Source organism: Misgurnus anguillicaudatus, chromosome 22 (assembly GCF_027580225.2).
Source record: "Misgurnus anguillicaudatus chromosome 22, ASM2758022v2, whole genome shotgun sequence".
In the NCBI taxonomy this organism is placed as follows: domain Eukaryota; kingdom Metazoa; phylum Chordata; class Actinopteri; order Cypriniformes; family Cobitidae; genus Misgurnus; species Misgurnus anguillicaudatus.
The window spans coordinates 23571537-23599485 of record NC_073358.2 but is presented as its reverse complement, the minus strand read 5'-3'; the positions used below and the strand labels follow the sequence as shown (position 1 = coordinate 23599485).

Here is a 27949-nt window from a genome sequence, read left to right as displayed (position 1 = left end):
TTGAGTCATTTAAATATAAAACAATATAAAATATGGCGATGGCGCCCTCTACTGTTGCATGAAACATTCGGGTATTTGTAATAAAGAACTCTATATTCTGTAATAACCTAAATCTAATCTTTTTTGTGTTGATTTTCCTTTGAGGAAAATACTACCACACAGACATTAGTATGTGGAAATGTATGGGTCTCCAAATATTGTAATTTACCTCAAAAATTTGTCAGTGTTGCTGCTATATATTCTTTAACAATATGATATAAATGTTATGGAAAATTAAAATAATTTATACTGCTATACACTGTTACAGTTTTTAACATTGCAGATATTTGTAGAGATTTTATGTACTTTATGTATTTAGGTCCATATTAACTCTGCTGCGCTATTAACCGACGGACTCCGTCAAAGTACCGCGAGAGTAAGCCAAAAACTCGGCATTCGAATTGCTCTCGCGGTACATATACATCAAAATCCGATGGATTTGCGCATCGCCGCATCATGTCAAACACAGCAAATTTTATTTTTTCATTTCTCGACTGAGAAAACCTGAGGGAAAGATGCGGATTCGTATTATGGTCCAACATATTCTTAGAGTATATGTGAATATGTCGCTGCATACGAGCGATTCATGTTAAAACGATGAGCGCAGAGGTGTGTTTACGCAGAGTGGTCACATGAATGTGAACTGAAGATGGCGGATCACAGCTCAGCCGCATCGGAGCACCACCAGATTGCTGAAGTTACTGAAACTTTGGTTTCCTCTAATGAATTCCTCAAACCCCAAATGAGTAAAAACGATGGACATATAGCCAATAGCCCAGAGGAGTCGCTTTCTCCGGCCTCGGTCATTTACTTTAAGGAGGCGCTAACTTATAACTCAAGTATACAGTTTTCAAAGACAAGCTCTTCATCCACCGCACCAGTTCGCTATGATTTCCAGATTGAGAAGACCAAGAAAACGAGAAGTGAGTATATGATATGATTGTTTATTCATTTCTTTATTTGCTGTCGCAGTGTTTGCTTACATGAGCATTAAGCAATATTTCAGCTCAAACCTGTCCAGCATTTCTCCCTCCCTTGTGTTTCAATGTCAACAACATTGCAAAATGACAGGTAGGGTGTTTACGCACGTTTGCTATGTGCAGAACAGTCCCAGTTATAAAGTAAGCGTTTTCTCTTGAATTTATAAATTTAGGCTCGCATGTTGAGTTTTTTAAACAGTAATGCATCAATGTTTGCTGGGATGTTTACAACAGTGTTGAAATACTTCCGTTTTGGCTGTGGACAGTATCAGATGTTTAAATTGTACCATATGGCTGTGTCACAAAATCTTGTGAGCAGACTACCTAGACAGCATGTTAGGCATCATAAACATCAGCACATGTTTTGCTAAAAAAATATGTTTGCTTTTTAAAGAAGACAGGTCAGATTTTGGAAAAACAACCTTAATTTTTTTAATCAGTTGTAGTATTACAGTCATTTTCAATCTATTTTACAGTTAACAGCATTATGGATGTTTCACACAATGTGTTCATTCATTCACTGTATTTTTGCATTGGTGCTTTTAGAATTAATAGATATACAAACATACACTGAGGATTAAATCATATTTTAATATGTTTCACACTTTTTTACAAAACCAACCCACATGATCAGATACCCAAATGTTTTCTTCCATAATTTGAAACACTGTGCAAAGGTTGATACATTAGTGAAGTGTCTTTTGCTTCATCAGCAAAATGCATAGTTGACAAAAACATTTACTGCTGCTTTATCAGCACCTATCTGAATCAAGTCTCGATTAGTAAGGCCTTCATCCTTCTCTTGTGGATCATGACTACAGCTCCCCTACCTTCGCAGTCCCCTTGGGTGATGTGCTCTCCTTACTCCCACAATCTGCTGACGTGAATCCCATAATCATCCTCAGCATCACGGCAGCCATCTTGGTCAACACCCTCCCATTTGCAGTGCGTGCAGCCAATCAAACGAATGCAAGCGGGGGCTGTGAGGGAGGGAGTCGGAGAGAAAGAGACATCTCTGATTGTAGCCCAGCTCACACAGCATCTCAATCCCCTGGCTGTGCCGAGCCAAAGACCAGGGAAGCCTTTTATTCCCAAACTGGATTTTAGCTGTCCTTGCTTGTTCACCAGACGAAGCTGCTGAGCTCCAGAAGAAGAATAGCATCCTTTCTGTCAAATTTTCCGTGGATTGCTGTTTGATATTTTCGGATCTCCCCCTGCCTACTTCTTTGTTTTCCTTCCTCCTTTGTACCAGAGAAGACTGTTGGTTGGACTGGATTTTTCGGATATTTATTTCTATCCCCTATTGGTGTTTTGCACTGTGCCTGTCTGCTTGCTGAGGGCCGCCATCGTGATTGTTATTGTCGTCGCAGCTATCAGCTGAGTCACCATGTCTGATCTGACGCCCCAGAGTGAGGTCCCCACCCCCACTACTGACAAAATCACACAGGCTGCCAGAGAGACCATCTACCTGTGCAACTTCCGTGTGTCGGTGGACGGGGAATGGCTGTGCCTGCGTGAGCTTAACGACATCTCGCTCACTCCCGATCCTGAGCCGGCTCACGAAGGTAGGCGAGCGCAGCATCACTAGGCCTCAGTGGCTCTTTTACCATACTGGGCGGTGCTGGCCCAGCCTCCACCATCATGCTCCCAGCGTTCCTGCAGGCTTGTTTGGAAATGTAGTTTTTGTGGAGCTGTTCTAATTTAACAGTTGTTGCATTAAACAAATTAAGTCAGAATTTAAACTGATGATACCCATTTGGTTTTGACAGATTCTATTCAAACTATAAATATTATTGTACCAATGTTTTGATTACCTAAGCATCAACTTTCAAATAATACAAAATAATAAGAGAAATACATGACTTTCTAATGTGCAGTGATTTTTTTTCAGATTTTAATAATAATACATTTTTAACAAATTTTATACAATTTAATGGCAAATAGTTTTTTTCGTTGGTTTTTTTATTTATTCAGTAATTTTAAAGAAGAAAGTATGCAATATATTATTTATTTGAATCAGAGCTATGTTTGGCTAACCCTGCCATTACTGTAGTAGAGCAGGTGTTTATTGTACCAAATGTTAGGTGTAGTATACTAGGATAAACAATCATGTGGAGACGGTAATGTTACTCGGGAGATGGTCTAAAATTGCTTGAAAGGATTGATCACTGACAGCAATGAAAAGTGACCAACCGCCAAATGAACAACATAGCTGGGTGATTCTCACGAAAACTTGGTTTTAAAAATGTCAAGCATGAAAATGTAAAAATTGCTTAAATTTACTTTTTTTCCCACCAGATATTGAAAAACAAAGTCTGGAGTAAATGGGAACATTAATTTAAAAACTTTTACTTATCATTTAACACTTTTTGTAACATAATTTAAAAAATTAGTCCTAAAAAATCTCATTACCGCAACACTCAGAAAACATCAACACTGACATATTTTCAAAATGACATGACAAACCTGAAAGAACATAATTTGGAGATTCTGCACATGCATTTAAAATCAAAGTATTATGCTTCTATTAATTAAATTAACATTTAATAAGCATCTGTTGCGGTAATGATAATCAAAATGTCGTGTAAGCATTCTGACAAGACAATATTTCAAATTAACTGTAAAAAAATTATCCTACTTGGTAGCCATCTTGAAGTAACTGGTCCATGTGCTTGGTCACTCAAAATCAAACTTTATTAAAATTCTGTATGTGTGCTTAAACTGTTCTCAAAAAGTGTTGCGGAGGATGAGAACATCAGGCATGGACACATCATTTTCCTAATTTTTCTTCATTATTATTATACATGAATATTCAGTAAATATTTTTTCTGTCATCTAAAGTAGTCTAGCAAAACATCCATTTATTTTTTTTCTTAATATTTTTGTGTTAATTTGATTAAATTACAACATAACGCATGTTCAAACACAGCCGGACACATTGCGGTAATGAGAATTTCAGCAGAAAATGAGATAAAATTTCCAATTATAAATTCTTATGTTGAAATCACACATTGTGCAAGGTAGAACACAGTATTGTGTTAATTCTGATGCTTTTTAATGTTACTATATTACACATTTTAAAGCTAAAATCATTAGTGCCGTGGTGTTTCAATGGTTTCGTGAGAATCACCCAGCTAGTGTATTTCCCCTGCACTGTTTTAAGACATTTGTAGACTTTAGTATTTGTTCCCAAAGGATTTTCTTTTGTTTCCCATACTATATTACCTTTAGAGCTATAAAAAGCCCTCTCACGTGTAGTAAACTGACTTTATACCGTATATTTACTAAGAGATTTCTTCATGATGTACTTTGGAGATGTTTTACATTGCATATTGATCAGTATTACAAAGCAGATGTTTTGCCTTGTATCACCATTTACTCTGGTACAGTACGTGATGGTCTGTTTCACTGCATGGAAAAGTTTTTTGTAAGGTGTTTGGTCTGCAATGCCTCATGAAGTGTCATTTATGATTTGATTTTTTTCCACAGCCAAGCCACATAAAAAATAATTTGTGCATATGAGTAATACACTCACCTAAAGGATTATTAGGAACACCATACTAATACTGTGTTTGACCCCCTTTTGCCTTCAGAACTGCCTTAATTCTGCTGGCATTGATTCAACAAGGTGCTGAAAGCATTCTATAGAAATGTTGGCCCATATTGATAAGATAGCATCTTGCAGTTGATGGAGATTTCTGGATGCACACCCAGGGCACGAAGCTCCCGTTCCACCACATCTATTGGGTTGAGATCTGGTGACGGTGGAGGCCATTTTAGTACAATGAACTCATTGTCATGTTCAAGAAACCAATTTGAAATTATTCGAGATTTGTGACATGGTGCATTATCCTGCTGGAAGTAGCCATCAGAGGATGGGTACATGGTGGTCATAAAGGGATGGACATGGTCAGAAACAATGCTCAGGTAGGCCGTGGCATTTAAACGATGCCCAATTGGGACTAAGGGGCCTAAATTGTGCCAAAAAACATCTCCCACACCATTACACCACCACCACCAGCCTCCACAGTGGTAACAAGACATGATCGATCCATGTTCTCATTCTGTTTACGCAAAATTCTGACTCTACCATCTGAATGTCTCAACAGAAATCAAGACTCATCAGACCAGGCAACATTTTATCAGTCTTCAACTGTCCAATTTTGCTGTGCTTGTGCAAATTGTAGCCTCTTTTTCCTATTTGTAGTGAATATGAGTGGTACTTCTGCTGTTGTAGCCCTTCCGCCTCAAGGTTGTGCGTGTTGTGGCTTCACAAATGCTTTGCTGCATACCTCGGTTGTAGCGAGTGGTTATTTCAGTCAAAGTTGCTCTTCTATCAGCTTGAATCAGTCGGCTCATTCTCCTCTGACCTCTAGCATCAACAAGGTATTTTCACCCACATGAATGCCGCATACTGGATGTTTTTCCCTTTTCACACCATTCTTTGTAAACCCTAGAAATGGTTGTGCGTGAAAATTCCAATAACTGAGCAGATTGTGAAATACTCAGACCGGCCCGTCTGGCACCAACAACCATGCCATGCTCAAAATTGCTTAAATCACCTTACTTTCCTATTCTGACATTTAGGCCCAATCCCATTTCTCTGTCTTACCCCTTACCCCTACCCCTTAGTTTTGCATGTTCACGTGAGAGTAAGGACCAATCTGGATAGCCCTTTCGCTCTCGTGAACATGCAAAACTAAGGAGTAGGGGGAAGGGGAAGGGGGAAGAGAGAGAAATGGGATTGGGCCTCAGTTTGGAGTTCAGGAGATTGTCTTGACCAGGACCACACCCCTAAATGCGTTGAAGCAACTGCCATGTGAGTGGTTGATTAGATAATTGCATTAATGATAAATTGAACAGGTGTTCCTAATAATTCATTAGGTGAGTGAATGTACAACCAAAGGACTGCTGTTGCTAGTAATGGGGAAAAACTCTTCCCTGAGGCATTCTGTTAGACAAAGTTTATATAAGTTGCCATTTGAGACTTGCAGAACAAACAGAGCATTGTTAAATATGCTGCTTTGTCTTGTCTAAAATATCAATGGCTGATTCGCCACATATTTCTCATAGCGTTTTTTGGTTCCAGATTTTTGACACGTTGGGACAGCTTTAATGACTATCAACGCTTAAGTTGCTATTATTCCCAACCATCACCGAGAAAAGCATTGCGGCAATTGTATGACAGTGTGCTAGAGCTTAAACGGACCGTAACACCAAAATATTCTAAAACATGATGTATTCCCTTTTGTTATTGCTTTGGTTTACTCCCATGGTGTGCATGACCCAATCCTCTTCTGCTTTGTTTTCTGTTTTCCATTACCTTTTGCAAAGACTCATGGGAGGATTTCACAGATTTGGTGGAGCAAATGCAAATGCTTGATGAGTTTAAAGGTGCGTATGGTGGCTTCGCTCTCCCCAGTCCACCTCATCCCCGCCTCGGGCACCATCCTAAAACAGCAGCAGGGGTGGTCGTGCTGAACAACCTCCCTGAACGGCACATTAGCACTACAGCTTTCGATACTTTAGCCCTTAGCCTTGTTTGCATCTCTTTTTCTGTCTCTTTTAATGTTTTCTTTCTGTTTATGTTAATGATTTTTTTTCTCTTGCAAAATATCTTTGTATACCCATTTGACTGGATTGCTCTTCAATGGCCTGTTTTGCCCCCCCCCACTGGCTGTCTGAATGCTGCATCCCATTCAGTTGCTGATTTGGCTTTTTTATTGCATGATGTTAGCAGCATTTCATGCTATCAGTTTATAGTTATTCAGGTGTATCCTTTAAGAGATACTCTGATTGCCATTAGATGTTTTTAATACATTATATCTTATAATGTATGTTGTTTATTATAAATTCTGTCTTTTTCTTAAATAATGCTAAAACAATATTTGTTCCATAATCAACCTTAGCATAGGTGTGGAGCTAGCTACACTTTATAATAAAGTGTTTTGTGTAGTGATACCAGAGAAGAACACATTTTGGTTCCCCAAGAACCTTTTGTGCAACAGAAAGGTCTGTGGATGTTGTAAGTTTTTTTATGAAACCATACAACCTGACAAAGACCCTTTTTGGAACATTTGTTTTTAAGATGCTCTCTGAGTTTCTATTATAGTGGTTTCATTATCAATACAGTATTCCTGTATCAATTACTTTTTTGGTAACAAGATGTGCATTGATAGCCTCTCTAATGGCACAATTTTCACAGTGCTGCTATCTTGTCCTAGATTGTTTTCCTTGTCTTAGTGCCTAAGATGTAAAATAAGAGATGATTTTGTGCAGTGAGAATTCACTGAAAATATGGGCTCATTTGACACCGAGTCAAACTTCTTTTGGCACTGACCAAAACTATTTTCAAGGGGACATATCATAAGAATCTTTTTTTTGTTTAAAGGAATATTCCATTTTCTTAAAAGAAAAATCCAGATAATTTACTCACCACCATGTCATCCAAAATGTTGGTGTCTTTCTTTGTTCAGTCGAGAGGAAATGGTGTTTTTTGGGGAGGACATTTCGGGATTTTTCTCATTTTGATGGACTTTGGTGGAGCCCAGCATTTGGTACTTGACTCGACACTTGGCGGTTTTTTTTCAACGGAGTTTCGAATGACTATAAACGATCCCAAACAAGGCATTGGGGTCTTGTCTGGCGAAACGATTGTCATTTTTGATAAGAAAGATGGAGAATGTGCTCTTTTGAACCACAGTTTTTCGTCTAGGTCCGGTCCAGCGCAACCTAACGTAAATGCGTAGTGACGTAGGGAGGTCACGTGTTTACATATATAAAATGCAAATTTGCGGACCATTTTAAACAATAAACTGACACAAAGACATTAATTAGTATCAGTTGACATACAACAACTTCGGAACGGTCCTCTTTCTGAACACTTGTAAACACTGGGGCGTAGTTTCGCGTTCGTCTTCTGTGACCTCTTGACGTCATGACGTATTGCGTGGGGTCACATCACGCATCACGACCGGATCTAGACGAGAAGTTGTGGTTTAAAAGTGGATATTTTTTATTTTTCTTATCAAAAATGACAATCCTTTCGCTAGATAAGACCCTTGTGCCTCGTTTGGGATCGTTTGTAGTCCTTTGAAGCTCCGTTGAAAAAAGCTGTTAAGTGTTGAGTTGGGTATTAAGTGTTGGGGTCTATTAAAGTCCATTAAAATGAAAAAAATCCTGCAATGTTTTCCTCAAACATAAAAGAAAATGGAATATTCCTTTAAGTGCTATAATTGGGTCCCTAGTGCTTCTGGTAAACTGGAAAACGTGAAAAATAACAATACAGTTACTTAGTTTTGGTTAACCATTCTCTGTAAGCATGTGAAAAAATAGCTAATTGAATTTGGCTCCCCTTGTGATGTCAGAAGTGGATAATACCAACCCCTTAATCTGCACTATACTACCACACCACTGCCATTCAGTGCAGAGATTAGATCATTTTTGCTCACACCTTCAAAATGGCAATTTAAACATGCCATAATAAATTATCTGTATGGTATTTTGAGCTAAAACTTCACATACACACTCTGGGGACACCAAAGATTTATTTGACATTTTAAAAAAGTCTTGTGATATGTCCCCTTTAAGGGAAACGAAACTAATGTTTGTTATAGTTTGGAGTGAGCTTTCACTATATAGAGTCACTGCTGTTGGCTAACACATTAAGGTGAGGTGTAAGAACAGAAACCTAAAATTCACTGATGCATTTTGAGTTTGGCGTGAGTTTTATAATTCAGAAAAAAAGCTCTCTGCTGTTTGAAATAAAGTTGATGAACATTTTTACCAGGTATTGCTGGTATAAGAAGAAAGCCATATAGCCTCAGACAATTTAAAGATCTCATGAAGTCTCTTCTGGCCAGATCCTCAAACACTGCTTTTTTCAGTTTGCAAATCTGTAATATACTGTGCCGAAAAATCAAAGTGAGAGAATTGTATCATAACTAGAACATTTCTGTTTAAAGATCCAAAAGATCCTATTGCCATCGAGAGGCTTAACCTGATGAACATGGCCAAGCTGAGCATCAAGGGATTGATAGAGTCTGCATTAAACCTGGGACGCACACTAGACTCCGACTACGCCCCATTGCAGCAGTTTTTTGTCGTCATGGAGCATTGCCTAAAACATGGGCTTAAAAGTAAGTACAACAATTCTTAACTCAAAGTCACTCTCATCTAGATAAGATTTATTGGGTTTATGAGTTACAGTCTAGGTTATAATTTGGCTAATTTGAAGTGTTTTGTGTAAATAAACTCCCATTGTTAACCTGTATAAACACTGTACCATTATGTGCTGTTTTGTAATGCTTAACCCTCTACCTGGCGCAGACCTTTTTTAATGAGGGGTGGATGAAAAGTTGTTATAACCCTGGTATTTTTTGGTGTAGAAGCCTAATTTTGATCTTGTTTTAAAGAAGACTCTTTAATGTTTTACGGAAGTGTCTGGAGGTGAAAATATTAAACAAAAAATTGTTATAGCAGTTTAAATTTATTTTAATAAATAAAAAGAATGCAATATAGTATCATTTTATACATAAAAGTATCAAAAAAGTGAGTTTTTTGTTGGTTTGCTGTGAGGTTTGCTGCATACTCTTGTCACAAATTAATAAATTACAGTCACTGCATTATTATTACTGCTAAAAGGTTTTGAATTATGAAAACTACATCTTAGACCTTTTCAACAATATATAGTTTGTTGTGATAGATTAACATTTACATGCAAATATTAAAGTAAACTCAGGTGTCCCGCTCACGGGACAGCGCCAGTTAACTGGTTTTAACCTTTGATAGTTATTGTGAAACCAAACAGTAGTTTAGTTATTGTAGTGAAACCAGATCGTAATTGAAACCTAATTCTTTGTCATCTGTATCTTTTATTAATTTTAATTTATTTGTTTTCTTAATATCTTTTGTTGCTAAGGTAAAAAGACATTCCTTGGTCAAAATAAGTCTTTCTGGGGTCCTTTGGAGCTGGTAGAAAAGTTGACACCAGAGGCTGGGGAGATCACAGCCAGTGTCAAAGACCTTCCTGGACTCAAGTAAGAAAACACCTTTACCCCAACATATTATTTCCTTCACATATGTTTTGTTTATGACTCTAAAGCTGTTTGTTTTATGTCAGAACCCCATTAGGAAGAGGCAGAGCATGGCTTCGCCTTGCTTTGATGCAGAAGAAGCTCTCAGATTATATGAAGACCATCATCAACCGAAAAGACCTGCTCGGGTACTGTTCTTAATATTGCAATTCAGGAGTTCAGATGCAAAACCATCTAAGTGCGTCTGGCATGTTTTTTCTTGTAGATGAGCGTCAGGTTTAGTTATTTCACTTTAATAGCAGCAAAAGGGTTATTAATCAGTTACTGAAATGCCTTCTTTTCTTAAATGTCACTTTTAATTTCATTGGTATTTAAAGGAACAGTATGTAAGAAATGTATATCAATTAATCATAAAATGTCCCTGATATGTCACTAGACATTAAGACATTTTTTTTATTTCAAATACTTATATCACTGACAACAGTGGTCTGGCCAGGATATTGTCATTTAAAAAGTGGAGTTGCAGCCCTCAACTGATGTTTATGTTGTCATGTTGTGTATTGGCCACCAGTTGTATGATTGCAGTACGAGTTTTAGCCACTAGTTTTGTTATTGCAATACCAGTTTTGGCCACAATCCTACATACTGTTCCTTTAAAGGGACAATCCACTTTTTTTTGAAAATATACTCATTTTCCATCTCCCCTAGAGTTAAACATTTGATTTTTACCGTTTTGGATTTCATTCAGCTGATCTCTGGGTCTGGCGCTACCACTTTTAGCTTAGCATAATCCATTGAATCTGATTAGACCATTAGCATCGCACAAAAAAACCCAAAGAGTTTCGATATTTTTCCTATTTAAAACTTGACTCTTCTGTAGTTACATCGTGTACTAAGACAGACAGAAAATTAAAAGTTGCTATTTTCTAGGCAGATATGGCTAGGAACTATACTCTCATTCTGGCGTAATAATCAAAGACTTTGCTGCCGTAACATGGCCGCAGGAGGTGCAATGATATTACGCACTGCCCGAAAATATTCCCCAGCCATTGAAAGTTACTAAGGGGACTATTTTCGGCTGCTGCGTAATATCCAAACTCTTTGGTTATTTTTTTGCGCGATGCTTATGGTCTAATCAGATTCAATGGATTATGCATAGTTTAGCATAATCTATGGATTATGGATTCCAAAAAGGTAAAAATCAAATGTCTAGCCTAGGGGAGTTGGAAAAGGAGCATATTTTCAAAAAAAAGTAGAGTGTCCCTTTAACAAATTTAACTCTCTTTCGTAAAACCGTCTAATGCAAAAACATCCACTTAAAAAAATCCACTTCTTTGGAGAGACATGGTAAATAGTTGCAAAATCACTTAGATGCAACTAGAAACATTGCAAATGATGAAAGTCAGAGTGTAAAAATCCAGCTGTGATCCATGTGACTGCCACAATCAGGTTGTGTCAGATTCAAAAGGGACCCAAGTTTCAATGTGAAACACGGTTGTTTAAAGGCGGAGTCCACGATGTTTGAAAAACGCGTTGGAAAAGGAGACGGGCCGACTACCAAAACACACTTATAGCCAATCAAATCAAATGCCGGGTTGCGTATGTGTGGGGCGGGTCTATCAACAGAAGGTCCAGATTCTATTGGGGTAGGGGCGTGTTTGTTTAGGTGATTTCAAATATCAACATTGGCTTTCAAACATCATGGACTCCGCCTTTAACTACTGTCTTTCTTTCAATTCATGTTCCATGCACTTAAAAGGACTTTGCTAAAAAAAATCGACATGGCGTTTAGCAAATTTTGCCAACAAAGCTGTATTCCCGAATGGCCTGAGGTGGGTGGGGATTTAGCGGATTTGAAATGAAGGTTTTCATGAACGTATAATACGGGCTGAGAGCATTTGGTTAATATGATTCTCATTTTTGATGGAGGTGGTGTTTAGTGGCTTTTGCATCTGAGCTCTTCAATTCTTGTCATGGTGCACCATTTTGGAATGATGTTATATGCTGCTTTTGTGTTCCTCGGTGAATTTTATGAGTCTAACGCTCTTATGATGGAGGAGGAAGGAGCAGTGATTGCTGGGTTGTTGGTGGGGCTAAATGTCATTGATGCTAACTTGTGCATGAAGGGAGAAGATTTAGACTCACAGGTATCTGTTAGTTACTCTTTATTGCACTCTTAACTGAGTCAATGAATGTCCACAAATTTCAATTTAGATATTTGTTTTTGTGGAGAATTAAGTTTTTCTTCTGGCCTTTCTTTAGGTTGGAGTCATAGATTTTTCCATGTATTTAAAAGATGGAGCTCACAGCAGCAAAAGTACAGAGGGGTGAGTTTACATTTCACGTCCACATTAGGCCAGATGTGTTCATTTAATACAGTTGCACAGGTAAGATTTGACAGAAGCTGTCTTTTTTGTTTGCAGAGATGGACAGATCACAGCTATTCTTGACCAGAAAAACTATGTGGAAGAACTGAACAGACATTTAAGTGCGTCCAAATTTACCCAACATCATTCTTTAGCACACGGGCATGTTCTTGACTAGCTGCATGACTAATCTTAATGAAATTCCCCTTTCACAGTGCGTCAGTGAATAACCTGCAGGCCAAAGTAGACGCATTGGAAAAATCCAACAGTAAACTTTCAGAGGAAGTGGGTAATATTTATAACTTACAGTAGTATAATGTGGTGTAGTGATGTACCAGGTTCATGGGATTTTAGGCAGCTCAATCTGTGTGTATTTTCTCATTTCATTTAGCTTGCTGTCGCAAACAACAGGATCATCACCCTGCAGGAGGAACTGGAGAGAGTGAAGGAGGAAAGCTCTTATTTAGTTGAGTCGAGTCGCAAGGTAAACTTTGTTTTTAACCTACAGCAATGTTATTGAAATATGGATTGTTTACTCGCATTGCAATGACTCCGTCATTGTTACTCGTTTCGTAGCAAAACCACAAGCTAATGTTGAACTGGGAATTTTTTTGCAGTAGGAGTGGTTGTGATTTGTGGTGTGTGTTTCTTTTAAAGGCATCAAGAGCAGAGGGTACTGCGAATGGTCAAGTACTGGGAGAAACACGCAAACAGCTCAAAGAGGAGACTCAGCTTAGGCTGGTGGGTTAAAGGTCACATAAAACACACTGTTTCTGCTAATCTTATGTTAATCTTGAGTACCTATAGAGGTCTATTGCATCCCACATATTTCTGAAGAGTCTTCAGTTTTATAAAAGACAGATCAGCTGTACTGAAGGCATACGGCGGGCAGAGCGAGTCATAAGCATGCAACACACACAAACATTATCCCACTATCTCTGGATATCTTATGATTCACTACACGTTCGTGTCATTTACATTATTTGCACTTACGTGCCAATTCTCAACAAAACACAGACATTTCATGCAGTTTTACATACCGTTTACGACTGACACGGTTGTTTTAATCACTGGGACCTCCCCATTTCATTGAAAACCCAGCGTTAAACACACTTGCACAACTTTGCTTCTTCCCCAGATAAACAAACTATAGACCAGTTCAAATGATGTAAACAACACTGGTCCAGAAACACTTCCTGTTACAGTTTGTGACAGTTATTTTTTTATTTTACATATATTATTATCTTTAAGATGTTTGTTTAACTTCAGTTATTTCAGGTTTATATGTTCTGTTGGTTTATTTTATCCCAACGTTTATCTAGGTTTAAAAAACGGAAACAGGAAGTGCTTCTGGACCAGTGTTGTTTACATCTCTTGAACTGGTCTATATCCATTGTTCCCATAATGCTGGGTTAATTGGGAAGCTGAGCATACTTTTTTGATGACGTTGATTTTGTGTCGGCTCTTGGTTGATGTGTGCTATTCCCGGTGAAGTGCCCATATAAGGACTTCTGCTGTACTTCATGCACTGCTTGCGCAACGATTCAGTAGTCAAAAACACTTTAGAAAACTTTCCGTACAAACCCTGAGGATGTGCATTCGGCACAGAAATACTCTGTTATACTACCAAATAGTTATTTGAACCATTGGCCATGTTAAGCATGATTAATCCAACACTGTTTTAATAAGTCAAAATGCATGAAATAGCCAGCCCTTAAACATTAATGTCTTTGTTCAGGGGTCTCATGCTCCTGTAACTGTAGGGGAGGCACCAGTGGCAGTCCAAAATCATTTGAAACTCTTATACAAATATAAGTATTTATTATGTAGTTATTATTTCATAGTTTATTTTTTGGTCATTTTTCATATCACCTAAGGTGCAAGTCAGATTGGTGTTACTGTATTTGTTTAGCTTTAAATAATTTTTTTCCCCTGTTAATCTTTACTTTGTTCTGTTGAAATTGATCTTTCGATGCTTTTGTCAGTGTGTGCGTTATTCATGACAAGCACATTGTCCTACATTTCTGAGGAATATGAAACGTTAAAAGCATGTTCTTTCTAAGATAAAGCCTTGATATGCCACATTCCTAGAAACACTATGTTTTGTGTAGGATGTGGAGAAGGAGCTTGAGGTGCAGATAGGGATGAAGCAGGAGATGGAGTTGTCCATGAAGATGCTGGAGAAAGACATCTGCGAGAAACATGATGCCCTGGTGGAGCTCAGACAGCAGTTGGATGACATGCGTACAATTAATCATGAGCTCTCCGTCAAGTCACAGAGTATGAGAGACGCAAGATGCCTTCTGTTATGAGATTTATTTACTGTATGTCTACACAAGTCAAATGCACAGAGATTAAGATTATTAAGAAATTATAAGAATATTAAAACTGGTAGCAAATAGAGTATAACTGTGTTTTATGCAGCTGATGCAGCATGTTATTGGTTTATTTTTGTGTGTGTTTGAATTGTAGAGTACAGAGGCCGGTGCAAAACAAAAGAGTGACATTATCAGCCGCTTGGATGAGAAAACCAACCAGATGGCGAATGTCATTAAACAGCTGGAAAACAGGTGAGATCGTCTGACGATACACATCATTCACTGGCACAGATACTGCAAAGCAGAAGTAATTCTAAACTGAGCAGTTAAAATATGGTGGAAATCACTGTTTACAATAAAATTTAAAGATCTAAGGCTACTAATAGAAATACTATTAAATTTATTTATTAATTGCTGTTTTTAATGTTCTAGTTATTAATTATGTAATTAGCCTAATTGAAGTATTTATTACTGCACCCTTGTCCTTTAACTCTTTCCCCAAAAGCATTTTTTTATATATAAATATACAATATATTAAACGAAAGAACAGACTCTGTTTTCAAAAAAACATGTGTTCTCTTTTATCACCTCTCAAATATGGGTAGGTTTCTTCAAAGTATAGAGAAAATTGTTGCGCTCTCAATTTACTATTTGTTTCCCAAGAATAGCTTTTCTTACTTTTATTTACAATCAATTTGCTTTCTTCCCATTCCTGTAAACTACAAACTTTCTCAAGTGCAGTATCAAGCCATTTATTGGGATAGCCATGTGATTTAAAAGCAAAATACGATGAAGCAAATACGATGATGAACCCTTAAAAATTGATTATAGGGTAACCCACTTTTAAAAGGAGTGGGATGGGATCTGGTGGCATTGAGGAGACTGTTCTTGGCTGTGTCTTTTCTATGGGGAGAGGAAACGATTTGTTTGTCAACAATTGATATACAAGTATCCAAAAAAAAGGACATTTGTAGTTCCAACCTCATGAGTGAATTTGATCGATGGTCTTAAACAATTTATATATAGAACAAATTAAGAGTTTGGTTCCAAAATGCAATAAATCCATTTTGACAAATGTGTTTTCTATACCAAGAAAGTGACAAGATGAAAACCACTATTTTCTGTTACAAACTTTCACATCGCATCTTTAGGTTATAAAAACATAAAAAATTCAAATCCATAACTTGATTTTCAAAGATTTATTATAAAAACGAATTACTTTTTCCACAAAATGCAATAAATCCATGACAGTTTTGGTTTCAAAATGCTATAAATCTATTAAATCAATGTACAAATGTGCATTCATCTTTGCCATTTTATATTCATTTAGGTGAACAGTTGTACACACTGACAAAAAATAAACATTAATGTCATTAATCAAAACACTTACTTTGTCATATTAAGATCACTGTCATTGCTGCGGTTATACTTGACGTCGCCGCTAAACATTTTTCACAGCGATCAACTGTAAAATGTTTTTGGTCCTGCTCGATTTTCGTTGACTTTGAGTAAAATAATGTAAAGTTTTTAATAAGATCCCCTGGGGTCAATGTGTTAGCATGAGAAACTTGATGCTGTCGGGAGATAAACATCAGTCTCCCGAGTGCCTCTCACGTAAATTATTAGATGTTGATGGCTTACGTTTCTTTCCCGTCACAGAAAAACATCACAGGTTTATCAATGCAATTAAAGTATTATTTTGTTTTGTTTGTTGATCATGGAGTACAAAGTAGATGAGGAAAACTAGGGTTCCGTGTACTCAACGTGCCGCAATTGTTTATATTGTGTGGAATGGTGGGCTGTAATTTCTGGAGCGGATTTATTGCGTTCTGTAGAAAAGGAGGAGTGGCGTTTATCACATTTTGGGAAAAAAGGGAGAAAAGATGACAGAATAACATGGCGGATATTGTATTTTGCGTAAAATTAAGAATTTACTTTTAAATACTGACCTGATATAATACTGATTTTGGCAGTAACTAATTTTTTTCAAAAGTGGCGTTTATTGCGTTTTGGAACCAAACTCTTCAAATGTTTCAAAATCACTTGTAGAGCCTTTGTAAATGACAAAACAATCATCAATGGACCTCTTAAACAAAATGATATTATCAAAAAAAGAATTGTTATTGAAAACATATTTATTCTCAAAAAAAAAAAAACAAGTTATAAATTGGCATATCCAGGCGCCATATTCAGGCGCCATGGCCGGGCCCTCAATCTGCAAACAATACTGGTTTTCAAATAAGAAATAATTTTTGGTGAGAACCATTTCAGCCATTTCAATGATGAATGCGGAGGGAAGGCCATCGTCTGACCCTGCGTTCCAGTTCGTTTCTAAGACTGGTCGCTAACTTCCTTCAGTCTTGTTCATTGCTTACGTTGTACGAGTGCCCACTTCTGCTAGAACACTTGAAGTGGGTTTAAATGGATCGCCCTAAGCCCTCGATCACACGGAAAGTGGAGACCGCCCCCTCAATCATTTGAACTGTGCAAAGCGCAAGCTGCTGAAGTGACGTCACGAACGTGTTGCATTGTGGTATATGGAGCTGCCTGAATTGTACATATGAAGAAGATGGATCTGTCCATGTAAACTTCCCTCGTTCACTTGAAGAAGTGGAACGCACTTCAAAATGGCGACAGGGATTCCCCGACGGAAAGTGTTTAGGGAAGTTTGCGAGTGCGTGTCTAAAACTGGAGGGGAACGCAGCCCATTAGTCACATCCCTTCTAAGTTATCTTAGAGATACAGCAGATTTCCTCCAGTGTTTATCAACTATTCATAATGTTAAACAGGATGTAATACTTGCTACTATGGATGTGACTTAACTATATACCGTACTAACATTCCACATCATGAAGGTCTATTGGACTTAAAATATTTCCTTGATTCACGTGTTGAAGATGATGGCCTCCATCCAAATTCATCATTGAAATGGCTGAAATGGTTCTCACGAAAAATTATTTCTTATTTGAAAACCAGTATTGTTTGCAGATTGAGGGCCCGGCCATGGCGCCTGAATATGGCGCCTGGATATGCCAATTTATAACTTGGTTTTTTGAAGGATAAATATGTTTTCAATAACAATCCTGTTTTTTGATAATATAATTTAGTTTAAGAGGTACATTGATGATTGTTTTGTCATTTTCAAAGGCTCTACAGGTGATTTTGAAGTTCTATACATGAATTGTTTAAGACCATCGATTAAATTTACTCATGAGGTTGGAAACTACAAATGTCCGTTTTTTTTGGATACTTGTATATCAATTGTTGATAAACCAAATCGTTTTCTCTTTTTATAGAAAAGACACAGCTAAGAATAGTCTCCTCCATGCTACCAGTGCCCCTCTTACTCCTTTAAAACGTCAATTTTTAAGACTTCATCGTATTTGCTCTAGGAAAGAGGATTTTGATGCTAACGCCCACATAGATTTTAAATCACGTGGTTATCCCAATAAATGGCTTAATACTGGACTTGAGAAAGTTTGTAGTTTACAGGAACATAGTAACGGTTTGCACATTGAGCACTGCTGAAACGTTTGCTCGTGTTTCTCTGGTTTTAATTCAAATTTTTGCACTATGCACTTTAATAAATTTTGTACTTTCTAGACCTTCTTAGTCTTTTTGGATTCAGTGTGCGTCTCCTACCTCATTCTAGGTTTCTTCAAAAACACAACATTTTGAGCAAAAAGCTGAGATAATTGCGTTTTTGTGAAGGACTTTTGATAGAGATGAGATTCAGAGCGACCCTCGAAACATACACGGACATACAGCTGTTTGCCCTAGGGCAATACTTCCGGGTTTATAAGTTGCGGTATTACGGATTGCCGGAAATACTCGTTATTGGCAGGGAAGCGTTTTCTCTTAACTCTTTGGCCGCCACTGACGAGATAACTCGTCAATTAAGAGAAAACGCTTCCATGCCAATGACGAGAATTTCAGGCTTTCAACAATACCGCTATTATCCACTTGTGCAATTTAGAGGCTGTTTACACTTGACATTAACATGCGTTTTCGTCGATCGGATCACAAGTGGATGACGTTAATGCCAGGTGTAAACGGTGTTCAAAACGTTTTGAGCTCGTCCACTTTCGACCACTTTCAACCACATCCAGAGGTAGTCGAAACCACTTTCGATCGGATCGCTTTGGAGTTGCAGAACGCACAACATGTGGTTGAATGTGTTCGAACAGCCACACGCGACCGCCTTCTCTCCGCCCATTTATCTAATCTGAGGTATTAAACACAAGTTTTACGTCTTTTTTTTTACTTCTGGCGTGAACATACGGTGAACAGCGCTATTTTTAGCTGTTCATTGATACAACTAAAGCGGCTGATCTCCGTAGTTTCGTTTTGAAAGCGTGTGAAAGTTGAGCGATCTTATTTCATCAATTGCGCTGAAATTTCAGAGAAAGCTCTAACATATACATGGACAAAACACTGTGCAGCATGTTTACTTGCTAAACAAGCAGCGGACTCCGACATAATATTAGTTTGCATCCATATAAACTCATAATTACTCCCGCTCGCGTTTGAATGACAGCGAAGAGACTCGCCCACCGTCTCACAGACCCCCCCTCACAGTATTCAGGACAGAAGCGGTCGAAAGTGGACAAAAGAGACGGATTTAAATACCAGGTGTAAACGTAATGTGTCTCTCTCGTCCACTTGTGATCCAATCGATGAAAACACATCTTGATACCAAGTGTAAACAGCCCCTTATACAACCTGGAAGTGACGCCTCGCGTGAAAGAGAAAGAACTTTGTGTATGTTTTAAAGATCGTTCTGCATTTAATCTCTATCAAAAGTCCTTCAGAAAAATTGAATTATCTCAGCTTTTTGCTCAAAATTGGGTGTTTTTGAAGAAACCTACCCATATTTGAGAGGTGATAAAAAGAGAACTACTGTAAGGTAGGATGAAACGGGTTTTTTTTGTTTGAAATCAGAGGGTCTGTTCTTTTATTTGATATGTTGTTTGTTTATATATTTAAAGAAGAACATTTTCTGGAAGCTATTAAACTTTTGTGAAAATCATGAAAAATGCTGGCGCTGGCTGGCAGGGAAAGAGTTAATTGATGAGTTAACTCGTCAATGGCTGGAAAAGAGTTAATAATTAGCTTTATTTGAGCAAATCCCAATCTTTATTGTATACAACAAAAAATCAGAGAGCTTGAGGGACAGGTTAACTATTTTTCAATCTTCAGAAATGATGCTTCTTTCCATAGGTGACAATAATCTATTCCTACAATAACTTCTCTCCTCATTTCTGTCTTCTGTCAATCATTTCTTTGGTCTTTTTTCTTCATTTGACTTTTCTCCCATGTTCATTTTCTTCTGTTTCTACTACTTGTGCCCTGAGCAGCGAGAAAGACATGGCCAAACAGGCACGAAACTTGAGCACAACTGCTGGAAAACTCCTGCAGAGGCAGCAATAAAATGATTGCAAACTCCCGGATAGATTCCAAAAATGGAAAAAAAATCAGAAATTCGGTTTAATTTTGCATAACATATATGACTTAGGGTATTTATTTTATTACCGGGTTTAAAATCCATTGCCGTTATTTTGTTATGAACTGAAAACTACGGATTTCGCTTCTGTGTCCCCCTGCATTATCTTTCAATATTGTACAGCTAATTCAGTGCTCCTGTCTCTAGTCTCCCTATGTGTGATTTAGCAGAAGTAAAATGCAGCTGTTTTGGCCGGTCTTACAAACGGTCTGTTCCCAGATCCTTGTGGTTTTGGGTCAGATATGTACATTTTAAGTGAAAATGCTTATCTAATATATCTCTTTCAATACTGTTAAAGAGGCTAGCAGGATGTTGCATCAAGTTGGTCCTTATCAAAACCATAAACCAGTTCAATACATCATAAAAAGGGATACATTCCTAAAAAAACGTACAATCGTTTTATATATATAAATATGAAAGTATGCAACACCATATTATTATTATTAGGTTAATTTGTTAATTCTCTTTGACCATGTTACAGTTTCAAAACCTTGGACCTGTGTAAGTTTAATGATGTTGAGTGGTTTGATGGATGCTCAAGCTAACTAATTGAGTATGATGTTTAAAAGCATATTCAGAAGGTTACGTTAGCTATTTTTGCAAGAAATGATGTTGAGTGCAAGATTGCGTGCCTGAATTATTTTAAAGCTTAATGTTAGCTTAAATGAATCCTGCATTTGACACACTGGGAGTCGATACCAAATGTCAAGATGTTTGTAAAAGAATTTGATATCACGCTTTACAAATTCTACAAACGTTTGGATGATGAAATTCAAATTGTAAGCGAACTGAAGTGTATGTAAACATAACGTAGATGTGAACTGTAGTAAACCTAGCTTAATAAAAAACAAATCAGACACTTGTCAGACTGCTTTGCTTTTTTTATCGTTAGCCGAGTGCATCCTCCTGTCTTCTCCGCCTGTCTTTTACGTACCTCAGTTTTACTGTATTCCTTATTATTTAATACATTATCCTTTTGCATGGCTTTTAGTTTTCATTTCACCTCATTAAGTTAATGTGGCCCAACTTCAGATGTAAGAAGGCAGAACGAGAGAGAGACCTGGCGGATGAGGCTAATAGACTCTTCAAGCAGGAGTTCGGGGACAAGATTGAAAGTCTGCAGCAAGAGGTGGAACAGTTACGAAAGCAAAGGTATCCTGGCATGACATTAAATCAGTTAGTTGAACAAAATGTTTTCAGATGACCTAAAGAGGCTGTCATATGGCTGATATACTGTAGAGTACATTTAGGACATATGAAATCCATATAAAATAAAATTAAACACTTTTAATCTTTGACAGTTTTGTCAAAGTCTTCTAAAAAAATGATAATTAACCCCATGTTTTGTCCCAGGGCTTGACTTTCTGAATCCTACCCTGTCATTGTGGGTATATCGGGTAGCCTAGAACTAGGCCTTCTTTATAGGAGGACATTTAAAGGTGCAGTGTGTAATTTTTAGAAGGATCTCTTGAAAGAAATGCAAAATAATATACAAAACTATATTATCAGTGGTGTCTAAAGACCTTTTATAATGAACCGTTATGTTTTTATAACCTTAAAATGAGATGTTTTAATCTACATACACAGAGGGTCCCCTCACATGGAAGTCGCCATTTTGTGCCACCATGTTTCTACAGAATAGCCTGGTTCTACCAGACTCTCGTACATTTCATTTGTACAGAGAGTCTGGCCTCTCTCCATTGAGAAACGTTTACTTCATTGTAGGCGGGTTCTCTGTTAAAGTTCAACACTATTGGATCTGCCCAAAGTCACTCAGGATCTGCCATTGGCAATCGCTAACGTGTGGTTGTGACGTATATCATGGAAGTCCGAATGATCAGACCAACACAACTTAGAAAACATTGATCTTGCTCCGGCTTTAACTTCTGTATATTCGGCAGTTTTGCAACACTGGACCGAATAGCTTTTCTCACGTCTTTCTCTGCTGTCATTACTGAACTACAACTCAAACTGACGCACAACGTCATCGTTCTCAGCCACTCCCTCTGTTCGCTGATTGGTCCTAGAAAAATTTGATTTCTCAAAACGCTAGAATAGACCGAAATCCCAGACGTAGTACTGAAGGAAAATGAAATTGAGCGGAAGTGCGTAGGAGGGCGCAGCAAGGCTATCTACAAAAGCCCTTAATGGACAGCTTTTTTACTAAGTTGTCTCCGACGATGACATGTTTGTCCGGTGGTGGCTATCGGAGCTTATTTATGTGTTTTAAAATCGAGGGTTGGGCTGAGCCGTTGGTTGCAATTCGCAACTTCACCACTAGATGCCGCTAAAATTTACACACTGCACCTTTACGTAGTTTTTGCGAACATACTGAACCTTACATATGTAAAATACTGGTGTGCATCTTGAGACAAAACAATGGCACTAAAATATGTTAAGATATGTCAGTGCAAGATGTTTTTAAATTAAAGCAACTCAAACATGTATAAGCCCTGTCAGAGAAACCACCCCCACTTTAAAGAGTAGTTTAGGGTTGAGATTGGGTTATAACTTTGTTGCCTAACTTACCCAAATGAGGATGTACAACAATTGTACAGTTACAGCTTATGATGGGGTAATATACCTCAAACATAATCTTACTGTGTTCTAGTGCCAACAAGCCATTCTCTATTCTTTATGTCCCATAGATCAGTTATGGAGCAGGAGCTGAGGAAATGGAGAGAGCATCACGGCAACCACAGTCCTGAAGTTTTGTTAGGAAAGACCCCACCACAGAACGATTTGAGGCAACATGTGGAAGAAATCAAAAAGGTGAAAGTCGCTTTGTGATTTCTATGTCATTCTCGTTGGTGTTTCTTTCTCTTGTGTTTATTGATCTATATACAGGTGCTGGCCATACGATTAGACTATCATCAAAAAGTTGATTTATTTCACTGATTCCATTCAAAAAGTGAAACTTGTGTATTGTGTTCGTTCAGTACACGCAGACTGATGTATATCGAGTGTTGATTTCTTTTGATTTTGATGATTATAACTGACAACTAAGGAAAATCCCAAATTTAGTATCTCAGAAAATTAGAATATTACTTAAGAAGAAAGGATTTTTAGAAATCTTGGCCAACTGAAAAGTATGAACATGAAAAGTGTGCACATATAGCACTCAATACTTAATTGGGGCTCCTTTTGCCTGAATTACTGCAGCAATGCGGCGTGGCATGGAGTCGGTCAGTCTGTGGCACTTCTCAGGTGTTATGAGAGCCCAGGTTGCTCTGATAGTGGCCTTCAGCTCTTCTGCATTGTTGGGTCTGGCATATCGCATCTTCCTCTTCACAATACCCCATAGATTTTCTATCGGGTTAAAGGCAGGCGGGTTTTTGGCCAATTAAGAACAGGGATCCCATGGCCCTTAAATCAGGTACTGACAGCTTTGGCAATGTGTACAGATGCCAAGTCCTGTTGGAAAATGAAATCTGCATCTCCATAAAGTTGGTCAGCAGCAGGAAGTGCTCTAAAACTTTCTGGTATATACGGCTGCGTTGACCTTGGACCTCAAAAAACACAGTGGACCAACACCAGCAGATGACATGGCACCCCAAAACATCACTGACTGTGGAAACTTTACACTAGACCTCAAGCAACGTGGATTGTGTACCTCTCCTCTCTTCCTCCAGACTCTGGGACCCTGATTTCCAAAGAAAATGCAAAATGTACTTTTATCAGAGAACATAACTGTGGACCACTCAGCAGCAGTACATTCGTTTTTGAAGGCGAGACGCTTGTGAAGCTATCTGTTGTTCAAGAGTGGTTTGACACAAGGAATGCGACAGCTGAAACTCATGTCTTGCATACGTCTGTGTGTAGTGGTTCTTGAAGCACTGACTCCAGCTGCAGTCCACTCTTTGTGAATCTCCCCCACATTTCTGAATGGGTTTTGTTTCACAATCCTCTCAAGGGTGCGGTTATCCCTATTGCTAGTACACTTTTTTCTACCACATCTTTTCCTTCCCTTCACCTCTCTATTAATGTGCTTGGACACAGAGCTCTGTGAACAGCCAATCCCTTTTGCAATGAATTTTTGTGTCTTGCCCTCCTTGTTTAAGGTGTCAATGGTCATCTTTTGGACAACTGTCAAGTCAGCAGTCTTTCCCATGATTGTGTAGCCTACAGAACTAGACTGAGTGACCATTTAAAGGCCTTTTGAGTTAACTAGCTGATTATAGTTTGGCACCAGATGTCTTCAATATTGAACCTTTTCACAATATTCTAATTTTCTGAGATACTGATTGGGATTTTACTTAGTTGTCAGTTATAGTTATCAAAATTAAAAGAAATTAACATTTGAAATATATCAGTCTGTGTGTAATGAATGAATGTAATGTACAAGTTTCAGTTTTTGAATGGAATTAGTGAAATAAATCAACTTTTTGATGATATTCTAATTATATGACCAGCACCTGTATATGCAGTTTACTGTTTTCTGAAATTCAGTATTTTGGATTTATTTAGGAGTTAGAAAGTGTCAGAAAAGAAAATGACACACTACGCACTGTGATCGAGGAAAAGTCAAGTCTTGGTTCAAGTTTGTAAGTCTGAAACATACAGTACATGAAACTATTTCTATTTATCTTGTCCAAAATTAATGTCAATATTTTGTTTTATTTCAATGCGTTTTTCTCAGGACACTGTCACATGATGACGAACAGGTGCTACATTTATCTGTCAGTTATCCTATTTTTCTTTTTACGTTTTAATATTGACTGAGATTTTAATTAATGACTGTACTTTTTTTGGTACTGTAGGATCAAGACATAGACCCATCAATCTGCTCTTTGTGTGAAAACCAGAACTCATTGACCGTACCCAAGGTACCAAAGCAAAACAAGCCTTAGCAGAATTTTAAAAAATATTATTTGAATATGCCTTATAAGTGTGTGCAATTTAACAGTATGCTTTCTTATAATGGTATGTTTTAACTGAATGACTAAAACAGAACCTAATCTCAATCTTTAAATTCAGTTGAAAATCTGAGAGCACTAATGAAAATGCCTTTTGTTAATATGAAGAGTTTGGTTCCAAAACGCAATAAATCCATTTTGACAATTTCGGTAAAAACGTGTTTTCTATACCAAGAAAGTGACAAGATGAAAACCACTATTTTCTGTTACAAACTTTCACATAGCATCTTTAGGTTATAAAAACATAAAAAATTCAAATCCATAACTTGATTTTCAAATATTTATTATAAAACTAATTCTTTTTTCCACAAAATGCAATAAATCCATGACAGTTTTTTTATTTCAAAATGCTATAAATCTATTAAATCAATGTATAAATGTGCATTCATCTTTACCATTTTATATTTATTTAGTTGACTAGTGGTATACAATGATTAAAAAATAAACATTAATGGCATTAACCAAAACACTTACTTTGTTATATTAAGAACACAATGTTTTAGCATGAGAAGCTTGATGCTGTCTGGAGAACAAGCAGCCGAGTGCCTCTCGCGGAAATTATTAGCTGTTGATGGCTTACGTTTCTTTCCCGTCACAGAAAACCATCACAGGTTTGGCAATGCTATTAAAGTATTATTTTGTTTTGTTTGTTGATCACGAAGTACAAAGTAGATGAGGAAAATTAGGATTCCGTGTACTCAGCGCGCCGCCATGTTTGTTTACATTGCGTGAATGGTCCGCTGCAATACCAGAAATGGATTCATTGCGTTCTGCAAAAAAGGAGGAGTGGCGCCCGCCGCATCCTGGGAAAAAAGGGAGAAAAGACGACAGAACACCACGGCGGGTATTGGACTCTGCGTAAAATTAATTATTTACCTTCAACTACTAACCCGACATAATACCGATCCCGGCAGTAACTCATCTTCTTCAAAAATGGCGTTCATCGCGCCTTGGAACCAAACTCTTCATATATTCTTTTAATTAAAAATTGTTAAAGGCATTAATAGAAGCAGTTTCTTTTGACTTTTATTTACAAAGGAGTTAAAAGATCACAAATTTGCTTATTTTATTAATCCTAGATATAGTGCAGAATTTAAAAAAATATTTATTTATTTGTTATAAAACATTTTATCCTGGTTAAAATTTAAGTTTTACACCCCAGAATTTTAAGTAATCTTAAAGGTGCAGTGTGTAATTTTTTTGAAGGATCTCTTGACAGAAATGCAAAATAATATACATAACTATATTATCAGGGGTGTATAAAGACCTTACATAATGAACCGTTGTGTGTTTATTACCTTATGAGAATGAGACGTTTTTATCTACATACACCGAGGGTCCCTTTACATGGAACTTTTTTTACTAAGTTGTCTTCAGTGTTGTAATGTAACAAAGTAAAAATACTTTGTTACTGTACTTAAGTAGAAATTTCACCTATCTGTACTTTACTTCGCTATTTAAATTTATGTCAACTTTCACTTTTACTCCACTACATTTTCTAGATAAAATGTATACTTTTACTTCGATATATTTCCACTAAGCATATTCGTTACTCGTCTTCGATGATGACATGTTTGTCCGGTGGCGGCTACCGTAGCTTCTCTATGTGTTTCAAAAGCGAGGGGTGAGCAGTGAACTAAGCCATTGGCTGCAATTCGCAACCTCACTACTAGATGCCGCTAAAATGTACACACTGCACCTTTAAGATTTTGAAAACCAATTATGTACTGTATTTTACAAAATACCCAAACACTGTTGATGTCCTTGAGATGCATACATATTGTCTTGTTTCTAAAATCGTTTCAGAAGCAATGTAAGAACTGCAGTGGTGTCTTCTGTGAGAACTGCATGGCTAATGAACTTCCTCTGCCTTCCTCCATCAACCCTGAACATGTGTGTGATGTCTGCTACCTGCAGTTACTGCAGCAGTATGCCTCCACCCCACCCTGAGACCACAAACTGTTCTGTCAACACCAATAAAGGATTATTAATCTAAAAAAGTGCTATTTAAAATGATACCCTTTGGATAACATCAATATCAACATCGCAATTATACATCATCTCAATTACTTGTTTTGCATCTAGTGTTTGCCAAAGATGGAATGATTTAAGTAGCTTTGTTTAAAATGCTTTAAGATTGTTTCATGAGAGCATATCAACATTGAGGAGAAGTGACTGAAGCTGTCCACCAAGTGGATTTATGAAGGTCTTCTTCATGTGTAATTCATGTGTTTTTTCAAGTGCCGATGTAACACTGTGTCCTGATTAAAATTCCTGATTTATTTAAACCAAGAGGTTGTAGACAATGTATAATATTTTTTAGCTTAAAGCACACATATTTAAGATAAAAACATATTTTTCATAACTGGAAGCTGTGCACAGTTAAGAGCATAATTACTCTAAAATAATGTCATTGTGGAAAAAAATGAAAATGAAATAGTTTTATGCTAGCATGTAAACATTTTTAATATGTCATCTGAACAATAAATTTTATTATTATGTGGATTTCCCAGTTTGTTCATTTTTATATAGTTGAGGTGATATCATGACATTCTGTACTCCCATGCACATTCAAATGAATTTTAAATTAATCTAAAATAATTTATAAAATAGTTCATGACCAAGCTATGCACAGGGTTCCCACACCTTAGTTAACTTCAAATTCAAGGACCTTTCAAGGACTTTCCAGTTCCGATACCCTCAAATTCAAGGACTGAATGTGGGGACACATTTCAAGTGAGAACAAGGTTACATTGTGTTCCCTTTCGAGGGAACGCCTCCAAGGGTAAGTG

At 37.4% G+C, this 27949-nt stretch overlaps 1 protein-coding gene across 9 annotated transcripts; it reads left to right on the top strand.

Moving 5' to 3' along the window:
* The first annotated feature begins 525 nt into the window (after positions 1 to 525).
* On the top strand, positions 526 to 27662 carry rufy3 (RUN and FYVE domain containing 3). 9 transcript variants are annotated; one of them, XM_073861241.1, is made up of 19 exons: positions 526 to 962; positions 6354 to 6413; positions 8984 to 9157; positions 9940 to 10057; positions 10141 to 10242; positions 12078 to 12201; positions 12317 to 12381; positions 12478 to 12549; positions 12642 to 12705; positions 12812 to 12904; positions 13078 to 13161; positions 14532 to 14703; positions 14897 to 14990; positions 21274 to 21393; positions 22890 to 23013; positions 24709 to 24785; positions 24881 to 24905; positions 25002 to 25067; positions 26964 to 27662. In XM_073861241.1, the coding sequence occupies exons 1-19, from the start codon at positions 689 to 691 to the stop codon at positions 27105 to 27107; spliced, it is 2052 nt and encodes a 683-aa protein (XP_073717342.1). In that variant the 5' UTR covers positions 526 to 688; the 3' UTR covers positions 27108 to 27662. The 9 variants fall into 9 exon arrangements, with proteins under 9 accessions (XP_073717342.1, XP_073717341.1, XP_073717346.1 ...); XM_073861240.1 differs by having other exon boundaries at positions 24881 to 24920; XM_073861243.1 differs by lacking the exon at positions 526 to 962 and adding an exon at positions 1907 to 2584 and having other exon boundaries at positions 24881 to 24920.
* The last annotated feature ends 287 nt before the right edge of the window (positions 27663 to 27949 follow it).

Coding starts and splice junctions, on each gene's coding strand:
- rufy3 (XM_073861240.1), top strand. CDS start 689: ATGGCGGATCACAGCTCAGCCGCATCGGAGCACCACCAGATTGCTGAA. Junction 12,202..12,316: donor GAGAAGATTTAGACTCACAG/GTATCTGTTAGT, acceptor GCCTTTCTTTAG/GTTGGAGTCATAGATTTTTC. Junction 24,786..24,880: donor TCAAGTCTTGGTTCAAGTTT/GTAAGTCTGAAA, acceptor CGTTTTTCTCAG/GACACTGTCACATGATGACG.